Source organism: Priapulus caudatus, unplaced genomic scaffold, assembly GCF_000485595.1.
Source record: "Priapulus caudatus unplaced genomic scaffold, Priapulus_caudatus-5.0.1 Scaffold135, whole genome shotgun sequence".
Lineage (NCBI taxonomy): Eukaryota > Metazoa > Priapulida > Priapulimorpha > Priapulimorphida > Priapulidae > Priapulus > Priapulus caudatus.
In genome coordinates, this window is record NW_014577196.1 from 11996 (window position 1) to 30046 (window position 18051).

An 18051-nucleotide genomic window follows, 5' to 3' on the forward strand; every position below is an offset into this window, starting at 1 on the left:
GAGAGAGAGAGAGAGAGAGTGTGTGATCGAGCGAGAGAGAGAGGGAGAGAGAGAGCGAAAGAGAAAGAATAAGAGGGACAACGAGGGAGAGCGAACGCAGCGATGGGAGGCTGCTCTTGATTCGTTTGCCAGTGAGTTTAGCATCAGAACACCTGCCGTCAGGTGAGCGCTGTCGCTCTGCGGCACTTGTTACTACATATTTGAAATTCGGCCATATAAGCTAAATCCTAATTTATATCATATGCCTAAACCAACATATCATCAAGAGCTAATAATACATTGATATCACGCAAATTGTTAATTTTTTAGTATGTTTGTACAGTATTATTCTAAAATATATATTTTTTTTAAATAATAAAAAACCACACCCAAATATAATGGAAATTAATTAGGAACACAAAAACCATTACAGATAGGTTCATTTTTCATATCGATATCATTACAGTAAATTGAAAAAGGTTTAGTTATATCAGGTTATTCTGGTTATATGTACTTCATAAGTCTCGAGATTTCTTGGCGCCGTCCATCAGTCGAGGCCTGTGTTGACTTTTCAGCACTCCTTAGACCTGCCTCCTAGTTACGAGAAGAGCGTGATCTGCCATTACATGCAGTTTCGACCTGGCTGTGACGGCAGCTGATAGGTAGGCGTAGTAATCTTGATCCAGGTTTGCTGTGTACAAATACACATAGATGTATCGCTAATGATCTATCAATCGTAATTGTGTTATAAAATGTGCATAATATATCAATATCAGTCTGTTCATACGTGTAAACAACAAATAATGAATATATATATATGTTTATCTATATATATAAAGTTGTTCAGCCGAATTAGTCCGAACTCGGATAACTAGAGAACTCCGCAACCTAGAGGAAAACCAAAAATATTTTCAGAATCAGCATGTCTGGGAAGTGGTTCTGGCTGAAACAAAAATTTAAAAAAGTTAAAAATTGATAAAAATTCTATTCATCAATAGATGGCGGTGCGTACAGATTAACATCACGTACGTGTGAATCCATTCTGTATACCCTGAACGGCGCAGTGGCCTAATCGCTAGAACATCCGTCTCCTACACCGGGATTCTGGGTTCGAGTCCCAGCTGGGGAACTTATTTTCCCCTTTTTTCCTTTTTTCCCCTTTACCTACCTCTTTAGTATCAGGAGCGTATAATGACAAATATATTTGTCATTTGACATATATATTTGTCATTATACGCTCCTGTTAGTTAGTATTATTTTTTATTTTTTACTTTTTATTTTTTATTTTTAATGTTTTTTATTTTGATTCTTATTATTTTTTACTGTTTGGGATGGGATGGCATGGCATGGCATGGCATGGCATGGCATGGCATGCGATGGGATGGGATGGGGTGGGATGGGATGGCATGGCATGTCATGGGATGGCATGGGATGCGATGGGATGGGATGGGATATGGGATGCGATGCAGTGCGATGGGATGGGATGGCATGGAATGGGATGGATGGATGGATGCATGGATGGATGCATGGATAGATAGATAGTTAGATTTTTTGGGGTATTTTCCTTTCAGCCAAGCGGTCACCAACTGATATGAGTAACGCCACTGATTTCCCCGGGCAACGCCGGGTATCCCGCTAGTATATATATATATATATGAAAGTAGTCAGCGTTTCCCGGGGGGGGGGGGAGGGTTACTTATTTTCTAGTAAGACTAGTAGGTATTGCGCGGTCTCTCTCTCACACGCATACACTTTCTCCCTCTCACTCACTCCTCCCCCTTTTGTGTGTGCGTGCGTGCGTCTGTCACGGTGTGTGTGTGCGCGCGCGCACATGTGTGCCTGTGTGTGTGTGTGTGTGTGTGTGTGTGTGTGTGTGTGTGTGTGTGTGTGTGTGTGTGCGTGCGTGCGTGCGTGTGTGTGTGTGTTTGTGTGTATGTGTGTGTGTGTGTTTATGGTTGTGTGCGATCTTGTGTGGGTGCACGCGTGTGTGTGCGCTCGCGTGTGTGTGCACGCGTGTAGTTGGACGAGTTCATTTTATTTTCTGCATGCTTTATTTAGGCAATGTGAATTGCGTTTGTACGGCGTTATCTCCATACCAGTGCGGAGAACGTGCCTCTCTATATGGAAGCAAAGCGATAGTGACAGAAGGAAACCGAAAATTATGGTTAGATCGGTAGCAGCAGCAGCGTGCAAAGCTGCATTTCACTATGTTACACTGCGGTTTGCGGTTATCAAATTGAAGGTACGAGGCGGCTTAAAAATTCTAGCCCACTTTCGTTGGAATTCTTTAAGTGATGAAATAAAGGTTTCATGTGTCTACTCACCTCTGTTTGAGCGTGAAACGTATGAGAAAAAGCGGACAGACAGACAGGCAGGCAGGCAGAGAGACAGACAGACAAAAAACATAATATATAAATTGGCCCGAAGTTCCCTGTGCTGCACTGACTATTGTGTATGGTGCGCTGTGGACACGGGAGCTTTCCATCTAGATGCCCTGTGCGGATTTCACGATTTTAGGTCTATTGGATGATGAAAGAAATGGCCGCATATGCACTCACCGAATATTCCGAATAATCACTCTTTAGACATGCATTGTACATCTTGGCAGAACGCAGGAAGGTTTGGTATTCGTCCCTCTTCCCTTTTTTCTTGTATTCCTCAGAGTAATATTCATTGAATAGGCTCTTCATTGGCTGGTTAGCTAGAGCTCGAGGTCCAGTTATTCTGCAAAGCCAATATAAATTAATCGACGTTACAAAGGTACTACCATGTTCCTTGTATCTCCATAAGTTTAAGATTACTTATCATAATGACTTATAGCTAATCTATTGTCGTTGAATACATGATATTAGATACATATGATGCGCGTAACATTCTACGTATTTCCCAATTCACTCTATTCGCCAATGTGTATTAATTCGTCAATTATTTGATACTAGTGTTCATGTTTTGCTTACAGTATTGCCCTAGCTCAGCGTGTGGCATCAACGCTACCGTCTAATACGACGCTATGAATGTATCCTACTTACATTGGATTGAGATATTTTCGTTCTTCGTTGGCACCACCAAAATTGTTCGCACCGAGCTGTTCCAGATACCAGTCTGGATCACTGGAGCTCAGGCATAAAGCCAGCGGTATCTTTGGGTAGTACGACAGTTCCACCAAACACATTTCGTCTGTCGTAGCTAGACCTCCCTACAAAAATAGTTTATTCGACAGTGATATAACCACCGTCCGCATAATAGGTGGTACTATTTTAAACCTTAAAATTTGGAAAGAAATTTTGACTCTCAGTTTTACATATAGGGCCTATATCCGCAGCTGCCCTCACTCGTTGTCCTTCCTCCGTCGGGGATCGAATTATATTCTCTAGTGCCACCCCTGGCCACGTGTGCCCAAGCGACACAGCGACCGGTTGATCATTAGGAACATTAGACAAACATAGTGTAGGACTTCATTGCCTTTGCAGTAAAAACGCGATGTTATATTCTGCATCATCCTCAGCATTGAAAATAATTCTGTATGTATGTACGTCGTTTGTCTCGCTATGTAGTACTCACGAACGTGAAATCTTGTCTGTCTTTCGTCTCATAGTCACATTCCACCATCAAGCCGTCGCCCTGAAATTAAATACCAGTATCTTTTGCAAGTAGCCTTGGGTAATGTGTGAGATACTGCGAGGACACCGAACAGCGTATGAATGCAAAGACGTAAATGATATCGCCATCACCAGGAGTGAAAAAAAAAACAATTTTATTCACTCGTGATATCACCATTAGGTAAAACGTATAATTATGTAAATGATTGTGTGTATACACAAATATACTCAATATTGAATGTAAATTGAGGGAGTAATGAGCGCAATATTCACCCACATAAGATAGGAATGACAGTTAGAACGTAGACGCACACACACTGTAAATACCTACCGGCATGATTTTGACTTCGTTGTCAAAGAATTTGTTGTATTGATAGTTGAAGTCGAAGTTTTCGTCTGCTGCCATCAGTTCGACTGTGCCGTCCTTGCGGAGTATTAGAACTCGTATTGCTTTAGCTGTTAAGTGCGCATGCAGGTAGACTGCAAACACGTTGATACCATCTTGTGGGAAAGCCTGTAGAAATGGAATAATATCATCATTATAAGTAAATGTAACGCCACTATAGAGCCAACCAGCATCAGCGTATAACATAAACGATAATCGCCATAACGTCATCAGACACAAATCGATCAGGATGAATTAAAACGTTTTATTTTAAATCGGTGGTAGCCAAATTAAAAGCAGCAATACACGGAAGTTCGCGTCAGAAACCTACATCCTCTGTGCACGCCGGGAAGCAGTAGCCAGGCATTGTCAGGGGCGTGTCGTAATGCGGCGGAATCTGCATGAAGGCTGTCACCTCGTTCCCGATCTCCAGCTCGCCCGCGTCATGCTGACGCAGCGTTGACGTCAGCCATAGACGCATGCCTGAGGAATCTCTCTTTCCTGTCCAGAAATACGGAAATTGATCCTGGGCCGAGTACGCAGTTGTTATCAAGGCGGGTAGGGTAACGCTCTAATAGAGAAATTGCGCCTGGACTAAATGGGTGGTAGTGGTGAGAATCGTTATGATAACGAATGAGGAAAGGGCAGTTGGTTATTTGACTAGTTATTTAAATATTTAGAAAACGATGTAAACGGACATAAAATTAACAGTATTAAAGAACTGTAGCTCCTATATGGCGACCACTAAGGCAGCCGTAAATGGATCAAGGAATATTACATGTGGCGTACCTCTTAGCAGGGTTGGGTTGTCGTAATGAACTTCCAAAATATATACGTTTGCACCGTTAGGTTCGCCGATCGGGTAGCCAACATTACTAGGAAAATCGTACACCTAGTGCAAAGATAGAACGTGCAATGTGGGCGTTAATGCAGTCGGTGTTCGCATGACGATAATATTTTTCGTATTTTTCATTAAGGCATACGTTTGATTTAGCGAGTTCTCTATATATTCTCACTCGTCCTGATCTTTTGGTCTTAATATTAGTACGTATAAAAGAAACCCTATTCATATAAAATAAACAATTGGCAATTGCACTGGGTCGGGGTCCCTTAGATGGGCTTATGCAATCTACAAGAATGTACCGTAGCGGTTTCGTTTCGTTTCTGTGCGTATGGATCTTTTTTGAACGATGAAACGAACTGATTATGTATAAAGTCATGAGATCAGTACCTCGCCACCTATAGCCCAGCCGACAACGATCTGAGTGCAGGGCATCTTCTCTGCTGAGTTCTCTCCGCAGTTGAACGTAATGTCGTCCACTTCGTTAGCTTCGCGATTCGTGAATCGCGGACATTCGTAGAGAAGCATGTGGTGAACAATTCCCTCGTTACCTGGTGTGATTATAGCCTCCATCTACGCATGTGGTGGTTTTAAATTTGTATAATATCGAGAAATTGATAAAATTTATAATATATATTTGTTATATTGCTTTATCTATCCCCCTCGCTCTTGCTCCTTTTCGCTCTCTCTCTCTCTCTCTCTCTCCTCCTCTGTCTCTCTCTCTCTCTCCTCTCCTCTCTCTCTCTCTCTCTCTCTCTCTCTCTCTTCTTCTGCTCTCCTCTTCTACTTCTGTGATGTGTGTGTGTGTGTGTGTGTGTGTGTGCGTGCGTGCGTGCGTGCGTGCGTGCGTGCGTGCGTGCGTGCGCAGCAAGAGCCAAAAAAGTGGAAAACTTCACACTACGAGCAAATAATCTTACCCTTATCATATGATGCTTTCCGCTGAGGGATGGTGTTTTTATATACTTGCACCTGTAGGTTGTATCTGAATTCCTAATCCGCACCTGTAGAAATCATACCTTTGGTAGAGGCTATACACCAAGGCTCACCCAAATCATTAGAAATCAGTGGCGTAGTTAGGGGGGCCAAAGGGGGCCATGGCCCCCTTGTTGATCCGAAAGTTAAAAAAAAGGAAAAAAAGAATTGTTCTACTAAAAAGAGAATCGTCGTAGTCAGAATGAAGGCTGTACATGTACTCAAAAGTGCCTCAAGTACCATCTCCTGCGATCTACATTTAAAAAAATTTCTGGGGTAGGACTCTCATACCCCCAGTGTTTCACCCCCTCCTCGTAATCCTGGATCCGCCACTGAACAGTTACATATCAATTAAGGAAGCAGGAAACAACGAACACAAATGTCGCCTTTTTACATGGCGCCCAAAACAAAGATTGCAGAGCTGAGAGGCGGGGGAGAATAGGGTGTGGAGAGGGAAGCGGAGGAACCATTAAAATATTAAGTCATCCACTGTTTTGCGCAGTTCGCTGTTTTTGGCCCTCCCCTGTTAAAAAATCCTGGCTACATATGTAACACCAATGTTAGAAATCATGGCGCTGTTGTAGCACGCATATAATATTATGTTCTCAATTTTCTAATGTAGAGACTATTGTGAATTGAGTTTGGTTATATTTCTCCGTCACTGTATCACAGGCCTACGGTGCAGGGCGCTAGAGTTGGATGCTAGCAACATTGTGACATATACCATGGTTTTTCAACATCAGTTGTTGACATTTCTTCTTTGTTAGCAGAAGATACCAATAATGCCACTAGAACTTAATTTCTAAGCCTTCTAAGATTTAATTCTAGGGTGTACATGCAGGGTCTGGTTACAGGCAACTTTATATTGAACTCGTATAGCGGTTATCAAGTAGGGCCTAACTCTGTGTAACACGGACAATGCTTACATTGTCCATCGTCACGTCAAAGGAGCTTGCATCTGGAGGAATCGTCGATTCAACGTAGTAAGACAGCAAGTGGAGACTCCGGCGCCCCCTGTTGGTGGCTCCGTGATACGCGAGGTCCTCTGGTGCTGACGGGTCATTTTGGTTCAGCGCCCAGATCACGCGTATGGTGCCGTCCTGTCAGCAGACGATGTGCATAACTTGAATGATATTAATAGAATGCATAGAAACTGTACTTTCGCTGATTGGTATGAAAATGTATTTAACACTTGATGCCATGGCATAAGTTATTTATTTATTAAGACAGCGACTACGGTCATGGAGGTAGCAGCTCAAGTAACAAAGGGGCAGGGAGGCCAAACAATGCCTTTACGTCTCAGTTAACTTCAACGCAAATTTTGTTTTGCTAAACAATCAATGAAGGCGACACTTAGCACAAGTGGGTAGTTGGGTTTTCCTCAAGTTGTCATCTTCCAACTAAAATCTATCATGACATTAACTAGTAATCAGTGTGCTTGTATGAAGTATATTGCACCAGTCTAATTTAGTAAACCGACTACCGTAATGATGCTGTCGTCGTCATCGTCGCATGTGTCAAGGGCGCGTCGGACTTTCAGCATAGTGACACCGTTCACTTCCTGTCCAGATATCAATGTCCAATCCTGACTCGCGTCTATTGATGGTTGTATATAATCACGCGCCTTGCGATCCTACAATTTTTTAAAGTACGGGCGAGTAGGAACTTCTCATCTGGTTTCTATATATATAAAGTTGTTGAGTTTGTGTGTACTCTTATAACTAGAAAACTACGCAGCCTAGAGGAAAACTGAAGATATTTTCAGAATCAGCACGTCTCGGAGGTTGGTTCTGGCTAAAACAAAAATTTTTAAAAGTTAAAAAGTTAAACATTGAAAAAAAATTACGAATTTGCCATTCGTCAATAGATGGCGGTGCCTACAGCTTAACATCTCGGATGACTGAATGATGCTTTCTACGCATAATGCCCCAGTGGTCAAATGGATGAGCCATCGGTCTCCTAAACCGGGCGTTTTGGGTTCGAGTCCCACCTGGGGGAATCTTTTGTTTGTGGACCAAATAAATTCTTAGCAACCACAAACAGTTTGTGGACCCAAAAAATTCTTAGCCACCACAAACAGTTTGTGGACCAAGAAATTCTTAGACACCACAAACAGTTTTTGGAACAAAGAATATTTAGCCACCACAAACAGTTTGCAGATCAAAAAATTTCTTAGCCACCACAAACAGTTTGTGGACCCAAAAATTTCTTAGCCACCACAAACAGTTCGTGGACCCAAAAATTTCTTAGTCACCACAAACAGTTTGTGGACCAAAAAATTCCTTAACCACCACAAACAGTTTGTGGACCAAAAAAACTGGGTCTTCTTACCACCATCAGCGCCATCTACCATCATTTTTTATGAAAGAATTTTGGCAGCACTATGCAATTGTTACAGTCATTAAAATATATAGATGCACTACTTGCCCTGGTGTAATTTTTCGCGCAGAGGGATTGCTAATCCACGTTCCAGACTTACTAGTACATAACTAGATAGATTGATCGATTGATCAATCGATCGATTGATTGATCGATAGAAAGATAGATAGATAGATAGATAGATACATAGATACATAGATATACATAGATACATAGATACATAGATACATATATATACATATATACATAGATACATAGATAGATATTTTTTGGGTATTTCTCTTTCAACCAAGTGGTCACCAACTGAGCGCTTTATTTCCCGGCAACGCCGGGTGTCCTGCTAGTACGGTTATATTCGCTATAACCAGGCTAAAGCATTAGGATTGAAATCGAACAAATGTGTGCAAGACGTGTCAATGAAAAATGTTCTTGCTGTAAAGGTTTAAACGCCCGCTCCGAGTTTGTTGGCTAATTACTGAGAATCTTCTGCAATGGCACACGGGGACAAACCAGACAAGACTGGTCTAGTCTTATCCATGTGAGCGTTTGCTGACTACTCAAATTATTTTTCGTTCTGAATTGCTAACCCATAACAACTCGAAAGTGGTCGTCATGATAACAATAGCCATAGCGAGGGGTAGCAAACCCATTTCCATCGAAATTAACCAAGTCGGTGCATGCTGGTCTGTGAGTATCGAACTGTAAAATCGAGTAAGCCCAGAGATAAGCTATTCAAGAAGCCGGTGGCTCGCGCAGTGCAATAATATAATATTCGCACGTACACCAAGCGGCTGCTGATATTAAAACTTACACAGACCATGTGTTGGCACTTACGTACTCACTGTTCCACTTCATTTACCTGAATGAATCTTATTATGCCCACAGAAAGAGACACGGGCACGTTAACACGGGCGCTCACACGCACGCGCAATTATCTTTCGCATTTACCTGAAGGTAGACGTTGCCATTCTTTACCCAGCCGGTCGCGATGTCACTACCTTTCATCCCGCCTGTAGGAGAGATGCCGAAACCAACCCATCCCGTAGTTTCCGCGTGAATTTCAAAGACTATGTGTGTGCTGTCGAACCTGCGCGTGTATTAGATGTTCTTTCTACAGATTCATTCAGTAAAATTCTTGTGGCAATTTTAAAAGATTGATCCGTAACTAAGCCCGTACATTTTACACGTCCTATTTATCAATAATAATCTTTTATTGATACAATTCTGGTTACCAGTATTTCGAAATTAGCGAACACGTGCACACACGCGCACGCACACGCACACGAACACGCACGCACGCACGCACGCGCGCGCGGACGCCTGCACACACTCACATATGTAGCAAGTAATGGGTATAATTACTTCCAGTATAAGGTCACCCTTCCCTCTGGGTCTAGCAGCGCTGACTGCGGGAAGTTCTCAGACGTCTGCAGCGCCGAGCTGGCATCCAGCAGCAGCACACCGACGACAACCGTGCAGACGATCACCAGCTTCATATCGTAACTGAACGTGTCAAGAAACACTGATGTGCGGTCCTGAGCGCGCGTCAGCGGTGACTAGCGTTCTCCTGGTATCATGGAGCTTATAGTCAGCGGATGAGCAGAACTTGTTTCTATGTGGGTCAGGGTGAAAGGATGGATCTACCATGTGTTTGTATTGTGAGCAGAGCTATCAAATCCACACCAGGTTTACAATGGGTTACCGTCATTGTACACAAACATGTGAAGGACGCGGTAGGCTCTCGTATCCTCGTATCCTATAAGATTTATAACAATGATTTTCTCCCTTTGAACCACTATACCTTAAAAACACCTATTCGTGCATGCGAAATTCCTCCTTCGCGTCGTTTCGAACATGTTTCGAACGAGCAGTCTTACCTAGACCTGGACACGCTACGTGAAGTGTTATGTTTTATGTTAAAGAGAGGCGAACAAAACCATTAATTCCCATCGTCCCGGTGCTTAGTGTGAGCCGCTTTTTATTAAAGAAATGATTCTGTCGCCTGGGTGAATATCACCTCTAGTATATTGGAGGGGGAAACTGGATCGTGCATGAGCGCTCAGCAAATGCTCAAGTATACATATTAAAAAATTTCGTTCAGAATGTTTCCAATCAAATTCATGTAAATAATGGAAATTAAAGGGCATTAAAGCTGTAATGTGGATCCTGCCTTAGGATCACTGGCATGACTGCTAGCTGGTAATTGTCGACCGTAAAGGATGGCAATGATTATCATAATCATTGATGATTATACTCATCGTGATCATGAGTTTCATCGTCACACAGTTGACATAATCATTATGTCAACTGCGTGACGATGAAACTGCGTGTCAACGAAATCGGACGCCCGAGCTTATCTGGGTTTCGTTGAAGCATCATATAAATATTGCTGCCAGTATAGCAGTTTATGCAGCAGAAAGCACGGGAAGCTATCGCCCGCAGAAGAAACGGCGTGATAATCCGTGTGGAAAGACTTGCTCGCTTGTGACATCCGTTTTGCAATATATCGAATATTGTATTTCTAATAGAGTAATAGAGTAATATAGAGTGCTTTAAAATATTTTAAGACAATCCCGATATGTTTCTAACCTTTAGCAAAGTTCGCCGTTTGAGCCTGGCCTTTCCAGTTCTTTAAATGAAATAAATGGCAATCTCTGTGCTGTCTAATATACGCAGGCTACGCACCAACACGTATCATAGCAGCCAGAGCATGCCACTTAGAATGCGATGCAGGGTTAATAGTTGCTTCGTGTATCTCAAGTTTGGCTGTGTGCGCGCGTGCGTGCGTGCGTACGTGCGTATGCATATGGATGTGTGTGTATGTGATTGTGTGTGTGTGTGTGTGTGTGTGTGTGTGTGTGGCGTGTGCGTGGTGGCGTGTGCGTGTGCGTGTGCGTGTGCGTGTGATGTGTGTGTGAGCAGTGCGGTGGCGCAGTGCGTGCGTAGTGTGCGTGTGTGCCGTGTATGTTGGCGTGACGTGCTAATCGTTAACGTGCGTGCGTGCGTGCGTGCGTGCGTGTGTGAGTGTGTGTGTGTGTGTGTGCGTGTTGCGAGCACCCTGGTGTGCGTGTATGGGTGTATATGAGCACACTGGGTGCGCGTGATGTACTGGGTGCACGCGCGTGTATGACTGTTGATCTCCTACCTCATCCCTGATCTACAGATCCGACTATCCGGTCTTCGCTCGGGATGGTTTAGAGCTGAAGAAACTCATTTGTCACGCCCATTTTTCTGTCAACAAAAATGATTACCAACCAACCTACGGAAAGAATTTGAATTTATTTTCAAATTTACTGAATTGGGTATAGCCGCCCTAGCGCGGTACCATCGATACTACCTTTGTTGTGAGACGGGATTGTACGCCTGTAACAAAGAGTTACTACGTTCGGCTAGCACATTTTTGATTGTGGCTCGCACACCTTCTCTCAAATTACTCCCCCAGTCACAACCATGCACTTCGCAGCCGAACACAATCCTGAAAAATGTGCAATGTACAGGCTTAAATTAATAGACGTGTATCAATGTGTAGCAACATTATACACCTGAAGGCTTTGACCATATTTTCGAATATGCTCACCTAAACGAACATTCTTCGTCTAATAAAAAACGATCATGTATACCAAGCCAACATAAAAATACAACAAGAGATCATTCTAAACCAGAATTGCAACGTTTATTGTTAACTGATTCAGTCTAAGCTCCCGTAAAAATATATTTGAGCATTCATAAATATTAGATGAGAATTTTGACCATTCATTAATTTATCAGATATTTATGAATACTAATGCACAACCGCATATTATATACTAGGCCTATATCGCTCCACTAGCTACCATGGAAGTCAGGAATGTTATTTTCGTGGATGATTTTTGTACTTCAAAATTGAAAGAATAAACCATATTCCACCCCGTCACCAAACTGGTTTATCGAGGGATTTTCGAGTGGGCCTAAGCATGCCTATACCAGACCTGTAATAGTTGAACAACCCCATGTAAAGGTTTGTATATACATGGGTTGCTCACTCCGACCTATTTATATACTGCCGGTCAGTTCCAAATAACAGCTAGCGGAAAGATGAGACACACAGAGAGGTTAATTTAATTTAATTCATCGATCCATCTGCAGGAATGAAAATTATTTAAGCATATGTACGTCATGCGTCTCGGATTTCGCAATATATTTTTCAATTACCTGTTTAATTTATTTTTTGCTTGTTTCTGCTATGCTTGAATTGAATTATCTTCTTTTCTACTGCAATATCCGCAGTATTGAGCGGACCATTCGTCAGACTCTCTCCTTCTTCTTCGTTGCTGTCCCCTGGACTCTTAAGAATATTCTTCATGAGATGATGAGGTTTATTGTTCGTCAGGGCAGTCCAACAGTCGATACCTTAACATTTTCTATGGATGTCTCCATAGTGAGAATCCTAGACATTACAATTACGGTTTGGTTGGGATGGCTGCTGATACGTTGGCGTAGAAATTTTGAGCCAGGGACGCTGAAAATATATAAAGACATATATGCAAATATATATGTGATATATATACAGTATGCAATTAACGCAATTAATTAAATTTAATTCAATTCAATCAAGATTTAAAATGCAATATGAGTAGAAGAAAATATTTATTCTCGTTTTATCAAAATAAAAGAGTTAGATAACTAGTAGATTACTAGAATAAACAAAAAATACTAGATTGAGTGACTTTGAACTCGATTTAGTATTCAGAAGAGATAGAAATGACACATTTCCTCACAAGAACTCACCAAATACGTTTGATCGCTTTTCAGGCATGAATTGTAGATTTTGGCAGAACGTAAGAAATTCTGGTATGCGTCCCTCTTGACTTGACTTTTGTAATCCTCAGAAAAATATTCGTTGAAGAGGTCTTTCATTGGTTTGTTTGCAATTTCTTGGGGCCCAGTTATTCTGTAAGTAATACACAATTAATTGATTCGCATAAAGATGTAATCGCACTCCGCGTGTATCTACAACTGTTAGGGGCTCTTATGTGAAATCTCAGAGGGTGTTTCATGTCTGGTACATTTCTCATAGACTGCCTGTCATAGCCAATAAATTTCCTTGACCTAAGTGATCAATGATACGCGATTTGTGATTTCCCATTCAATATATTGACATTATATCTATATCATATATCACTTTTGATTTTTATGCTACTCTAAGTACGTGGCAGGTATGCGTTATAGCATCTACAATTTTCACACTTAACTATAAATGTACTTAGCTTACATTATATAGACATTATATCTATATCATCTATCACTTTTGATTTTAAGCTAATCTCTAGGTACGTGGCAGGTATGCGGCATGGCATCTACATTTGTCATACTTCTCTGTGAATGCACCAAGCTTACATTGGATCGAGATATTTCTGTTCTTCATTTTCGCCTCCAAAATCGTCCGCACCCAGTTGTTCTAGATACCAGTCGGGATCGCTGATGCTTTGACATAAGGACAGTGGTATCTTCGGGTAGTACGAGAGTTCTGCCAGACACATCTCATCCGTCGTAGCTAGCCCTCCCTACAATAAGATTTATATTTGCCACGATGCTTTTACGTTTAACCACTGACAGCGTGGCCATAGAAATATACAGAGACAGTCTGACTATGCCGTATGTCTGTGTCTCTCACTAATCCTGGACTGTGGCTGTACCATCTTATATTATTTAGTATTTATCAGTAAGCACAGGGATGTTACATGCCGAAACATTATTAGCATATGATAATCAGTACCATCATAATCCATAAAGAATCATATAGTAGTGACAATGACTCTCATGATGTTTCGCGTGTCATTCTATGTGCAGTTGCCATACTCACGAAAGTAAATTCTTTCCTGTCTTTCGTCGCGTAGTCACATTCCACCATCAATCCATCTCCCTGGATTTAAATACAGATATCTAATGAACGTAGCTCTGGATAATGCGCGTACGGCGAGTGCACCGAATGGCGCATGAAAGCAAAGAATATCATTGAAGTAAACAAAAAATGTATCATTAATCTAGTGGATCTATTATAATCTTGTCGATATCGTAAAACGACAAACAATTCTGTAAACAAGTGGGTAGATATTAGCTATAAATTGAGGATAAACTCCATGGAAATAATAACCACGTCTAACGAATTATAGTGACAGCTAGAACGTAGACGCACACACACTGTAAATACCTACCGGCATGATTTTGATTTCGTTGTTAAAGAATTTGTTGTATTGATAGTTGAAGTCGAAGTTTTCGTCTGCTGCCATCAGTTCGACTGTGCCGTCCTTGCGGAGTATTAGAACTCGTATTGCTTTAGCTGTTAAGTGCGCATGCAGGTAGACTGCAAACACATTGATACCATCTTGTGGGAAAGTCTGAAGAAGCAGAATAAATGTCATTGTAAGTAAATGATACGCCACTATAGAGCCAACCAGCATCAGCGTATAACATAAACGATAATCGCCATAACGTCATCAGATACAAATCGATCAGGATGAATTAAAACGTTTTATTTTAAATCGGTGGTAGCCAAATTAAAAGCAGCAATACACGGAAGTTCGCGTCAGAAACCTACATCCTGTGTGCACGCCGGGAAGCAGTAGCCAGGCATTGTCAGCGGCGTGTCGTAATGCGGCGGAATCTGCATGAAGGCTGTCACCTCGGTCCCGATCTCCAGCTCGCCCGCGTCATGCTGACGTAGCGTTGACGTCAGCCAAAGACGCATGCCTGAGGAATCTCTCTTTCCTGTCCAGAAATACGGAAATTGATCCTGGGCCGAGTACGCAGTTGTTATCAAGGCGGGTGGGGTAACGCACTAATAGAGAAATTGCGCCTGGACTAAATGGGTGGTAGTGGTGAGAATCGTTATGATAACGAATGAGGAAAGGGCAGTTGGTTATTTGACTAGTTATTTAAATATTTAGAAAACGATGTAAACGGACATAAAATTAACAGTATTAAAGAACTGTAGCTCCTATATGGCGACCACTAAGGCAGCCGTAAATGGATCAAGGAAAATTACATGTGGCGTACCTCTTAGTAGAGTTGGGTTGTCATAATGCACCTCCAAAATATATACGTTTGCACCGTTAGGTTCGCCGATCGGGTAGCCAACCTTACTAGGAAAATCGTACACCTAGTGCAAAGATAGAACGTACAATGTGGGAGTTAAGGTGTTCGCATGACGATAATATTTTTCGTATTTTTCATTGAGGTTTACGTTTGAATTAGAGTGTTCGCAATTAAGCGTTGATCTTTACGCAGACGCGTGCATTGTCGCTCCGCTTCGTAGCTTTCGTAATCATTTACACAATTTTTGCCGTGCGCATTAGAACAATTAAAAGGAAAAGGGTTTTTCGTTATTTTTTGCTAAAAAAATTCTGCCCGTGGGGTTAAACGTCGTTTTGTTTATTGTGTAGCTAATGGGTTAATTAGACGTTGCGTTGAAGCAATGAGATCAGTACCTCGCCACCTATAACCCAGCCGACAACGATCTGCTTGCAGGGCATCTTCTCTGCCGCGTTCTCTCCACAGTTGAACGTATAGCCGTCCACTTCGTTCACTTCTTCATTCGTGAATCGCGGACATTCGTAGAGAAGCATGTGATGAACAATTCCCTCGTTGTCTGGTGTGATTATAGCCTCCATCTAGGTATGCAGAAGACACGTTATAGCAAACTCTCTTGAGTGTATGTTATAGAAAAAATAGTCTATATTATACAATCCTGATTCTTTTCATATTATTTTACTTTACATTTCTTTTATTTCATAATACTATACATCACATGATTCACATCACTACCCTGCGGTTGTACGCACGAGAAGTGTATATCGCAAACAAGCGCCCTCACCCTAACAAGATGGTGCTTAGTCTGGAGGGGTGGCGATTTTATATACTTGCACGCGTAGGTTGTGTCAGTGCTTTCAATCTGAACCTGCAAAGATAATAAATTATACATTTGCGCATATTCCCGCATGTCTGCGCGTGCGCACGCACACCCATATCCACTTACGCACAGGACACATCCGTGCGCACGCAGGCACGCGCGTACGAACAAACACGCGTACGTACACACACACAAAAAACACACAAACAAAAAAAGGCTCATGAAATAAACATAGGCTAGTGTAAACTTCATATATTGACGTTCACGCTGGCTCACTTCTGGCGTGTACAATTCTGGTAATCAGTTTTATGAGTAGCTTCAGGTCTACAGCCCTACGCAGCGGCGCCTTAGTGTAAGGGGCCATGTGGCTGATGACGTTGTGCTGTTCGGATGACGTTGTGATGACGTTGAAGGGACCATGTGGCTGATTGCGACGTTATTAGTACGCTGATAAACGACATTGGCCTATTCCAAAATCAGTTTCACACCCGTTGTTAGCATTAAGTTAAGTTACAATCAGCTTTATGTTGAACTCGTATAGCGGTTATCAAGTAACTCTGTGTAACACGGACAACGCTTACATTGTCCATCGTCACGTCAAAGGCGCCTGCATCTGGAGGAATCGTCGATTCCACGTAGTAAGACAGCAAGTGGAGACTCCGGCGCCCCCTGTTGGTGGCTCCGTGATACATGAGAGTCTCTGGTGCTGACGGATCATTTTGGTTTAGCGCCCAGATCACGCGTATGGTGCCATCCTGTCGGCAGATGATACTCATGACGTCAATGATATTATTAAAATATGGATAACTAATTCCGCTTCTGGATTTGAAGTCACAAAATAAATTTAATAGATAATTTAGCTAGCTTATACTTAGTAAACTGACTACCGTAATGATGCTATCGTCGTCATCGTCGCATGTGTCAAGGGCGCGTCGGACTTTCAGCATAGTGACACCGTTCACTTCTTGTCCAGATATCAATGTCCAATCTTGACTCGCGTCTATCGATGGTTGCACGTAATCAAACGCCTTGCGATCCTACAATTTACAATGATGAGCAGTTAATCTATACAGCTGTCTACGTGTATCCTACTACATATAATACGCGTGGTTTATTTCCTCTATGATGAGCGAGATGGGACCTAACATCTGCATTGCCATCGAATGACGTGATGCCTATAGCCATGCTCTAACCATAGGTTAGAGTAGGTTAGGTAACCTTAACCATAGGTCTATCATTCGCTCTAACTCTAACTTTTGTATTATCCGCCAACCCTAACACTAGAAATAGCACTACCACTAGTCGTACTTGCGTCGGTGATTGTCCCTGTCTTCCAGAAACGAAACCGTTACAACCGCCTCAATCTAATCCTCCAATGAATCTTATGCCCACAGAAAGAGACACGGGCACGTTAACACGGGCGCTCACACGCATGCGCAATTATGTTTCGCATTTACCTGAAGGTAGACGTTGCCATTCTTTACCCAGCCGGTCATGATGTCACTACCTTTCATCCCGCCTGTAGGAGAGATGCCGAAACCAACCCATCCCGTAGTTTCCGCGTGAATCTCAAAGACTATGTGTGTGCTGTCGAACCTGCGCGTGTATTAGATGTTCTTTCTACAGATTCATTCAGTGAAAATTATATGGCATCGAATTACTCATATTGCATAGGTAAGGCTTGTAAAAAACGTATAGAGAAACAGAAATGTGTACCGATTACTAATAACAGTTCAACCTTCTTCGCCGAAGCTAGTTTTGCGTTTTTATTTTTTATGAACACGTCTACTAATACTAAGGCTTATAAGATCTATGTCTATAGCTGTGTCATCACAGACACGCACAAACACTCGCACGCGCTCTACGCACGCATGCATGCATAAACGTACCAACACAGACATACACACACGCGCGCGCGCACGCACGCATGCACACACACAGTCACACACGCGCGCACACACACACACACACGCGCGCGCGCACACATACACGCGCGCGCGCACACACA

General features: G+C 42.3%; 1 protein-coding gene across 1 annotated transcript; it reads right to left on the bottom strand.

The window, feature by feature from the left end:
* Positions 1-586: 586 nt before the first annotated feature.
* LOC106805964 (DBH-like monooxygenase protein 1) lies at positions 587-17581 on the bottom strand. The gene is given in 25 exon segments (XM_014807772.1): positions 587-670; positions 2538-2703; positions 3009-3175; positions 3541-3600; positions 3910-4092; positions 4295-4464; positions 4753-4855; positions 5195-5377; positions 5722-5805; positions 6703-6876; positions 7260-7409; positions 9104-9242; positions 9490-9518; positions 9520-9690; positions 12923-13085; positions 13532-13698; positions 13998-14057; positions 14350-14532; positions 14733-14902; positions 15191-15293; positions 15622-15804; positions 16008-16091; positions 16625-16798; positions 16931-17080; positions 17501-17581. Coding segments are annotated over 25 exon segments (3324 nt in total). The 5' UTR covers positions 17540-17581; the 3' UTR covers positions 587-601.
* Positions 17582-18051: the final 470 nt, after the last annotated feature.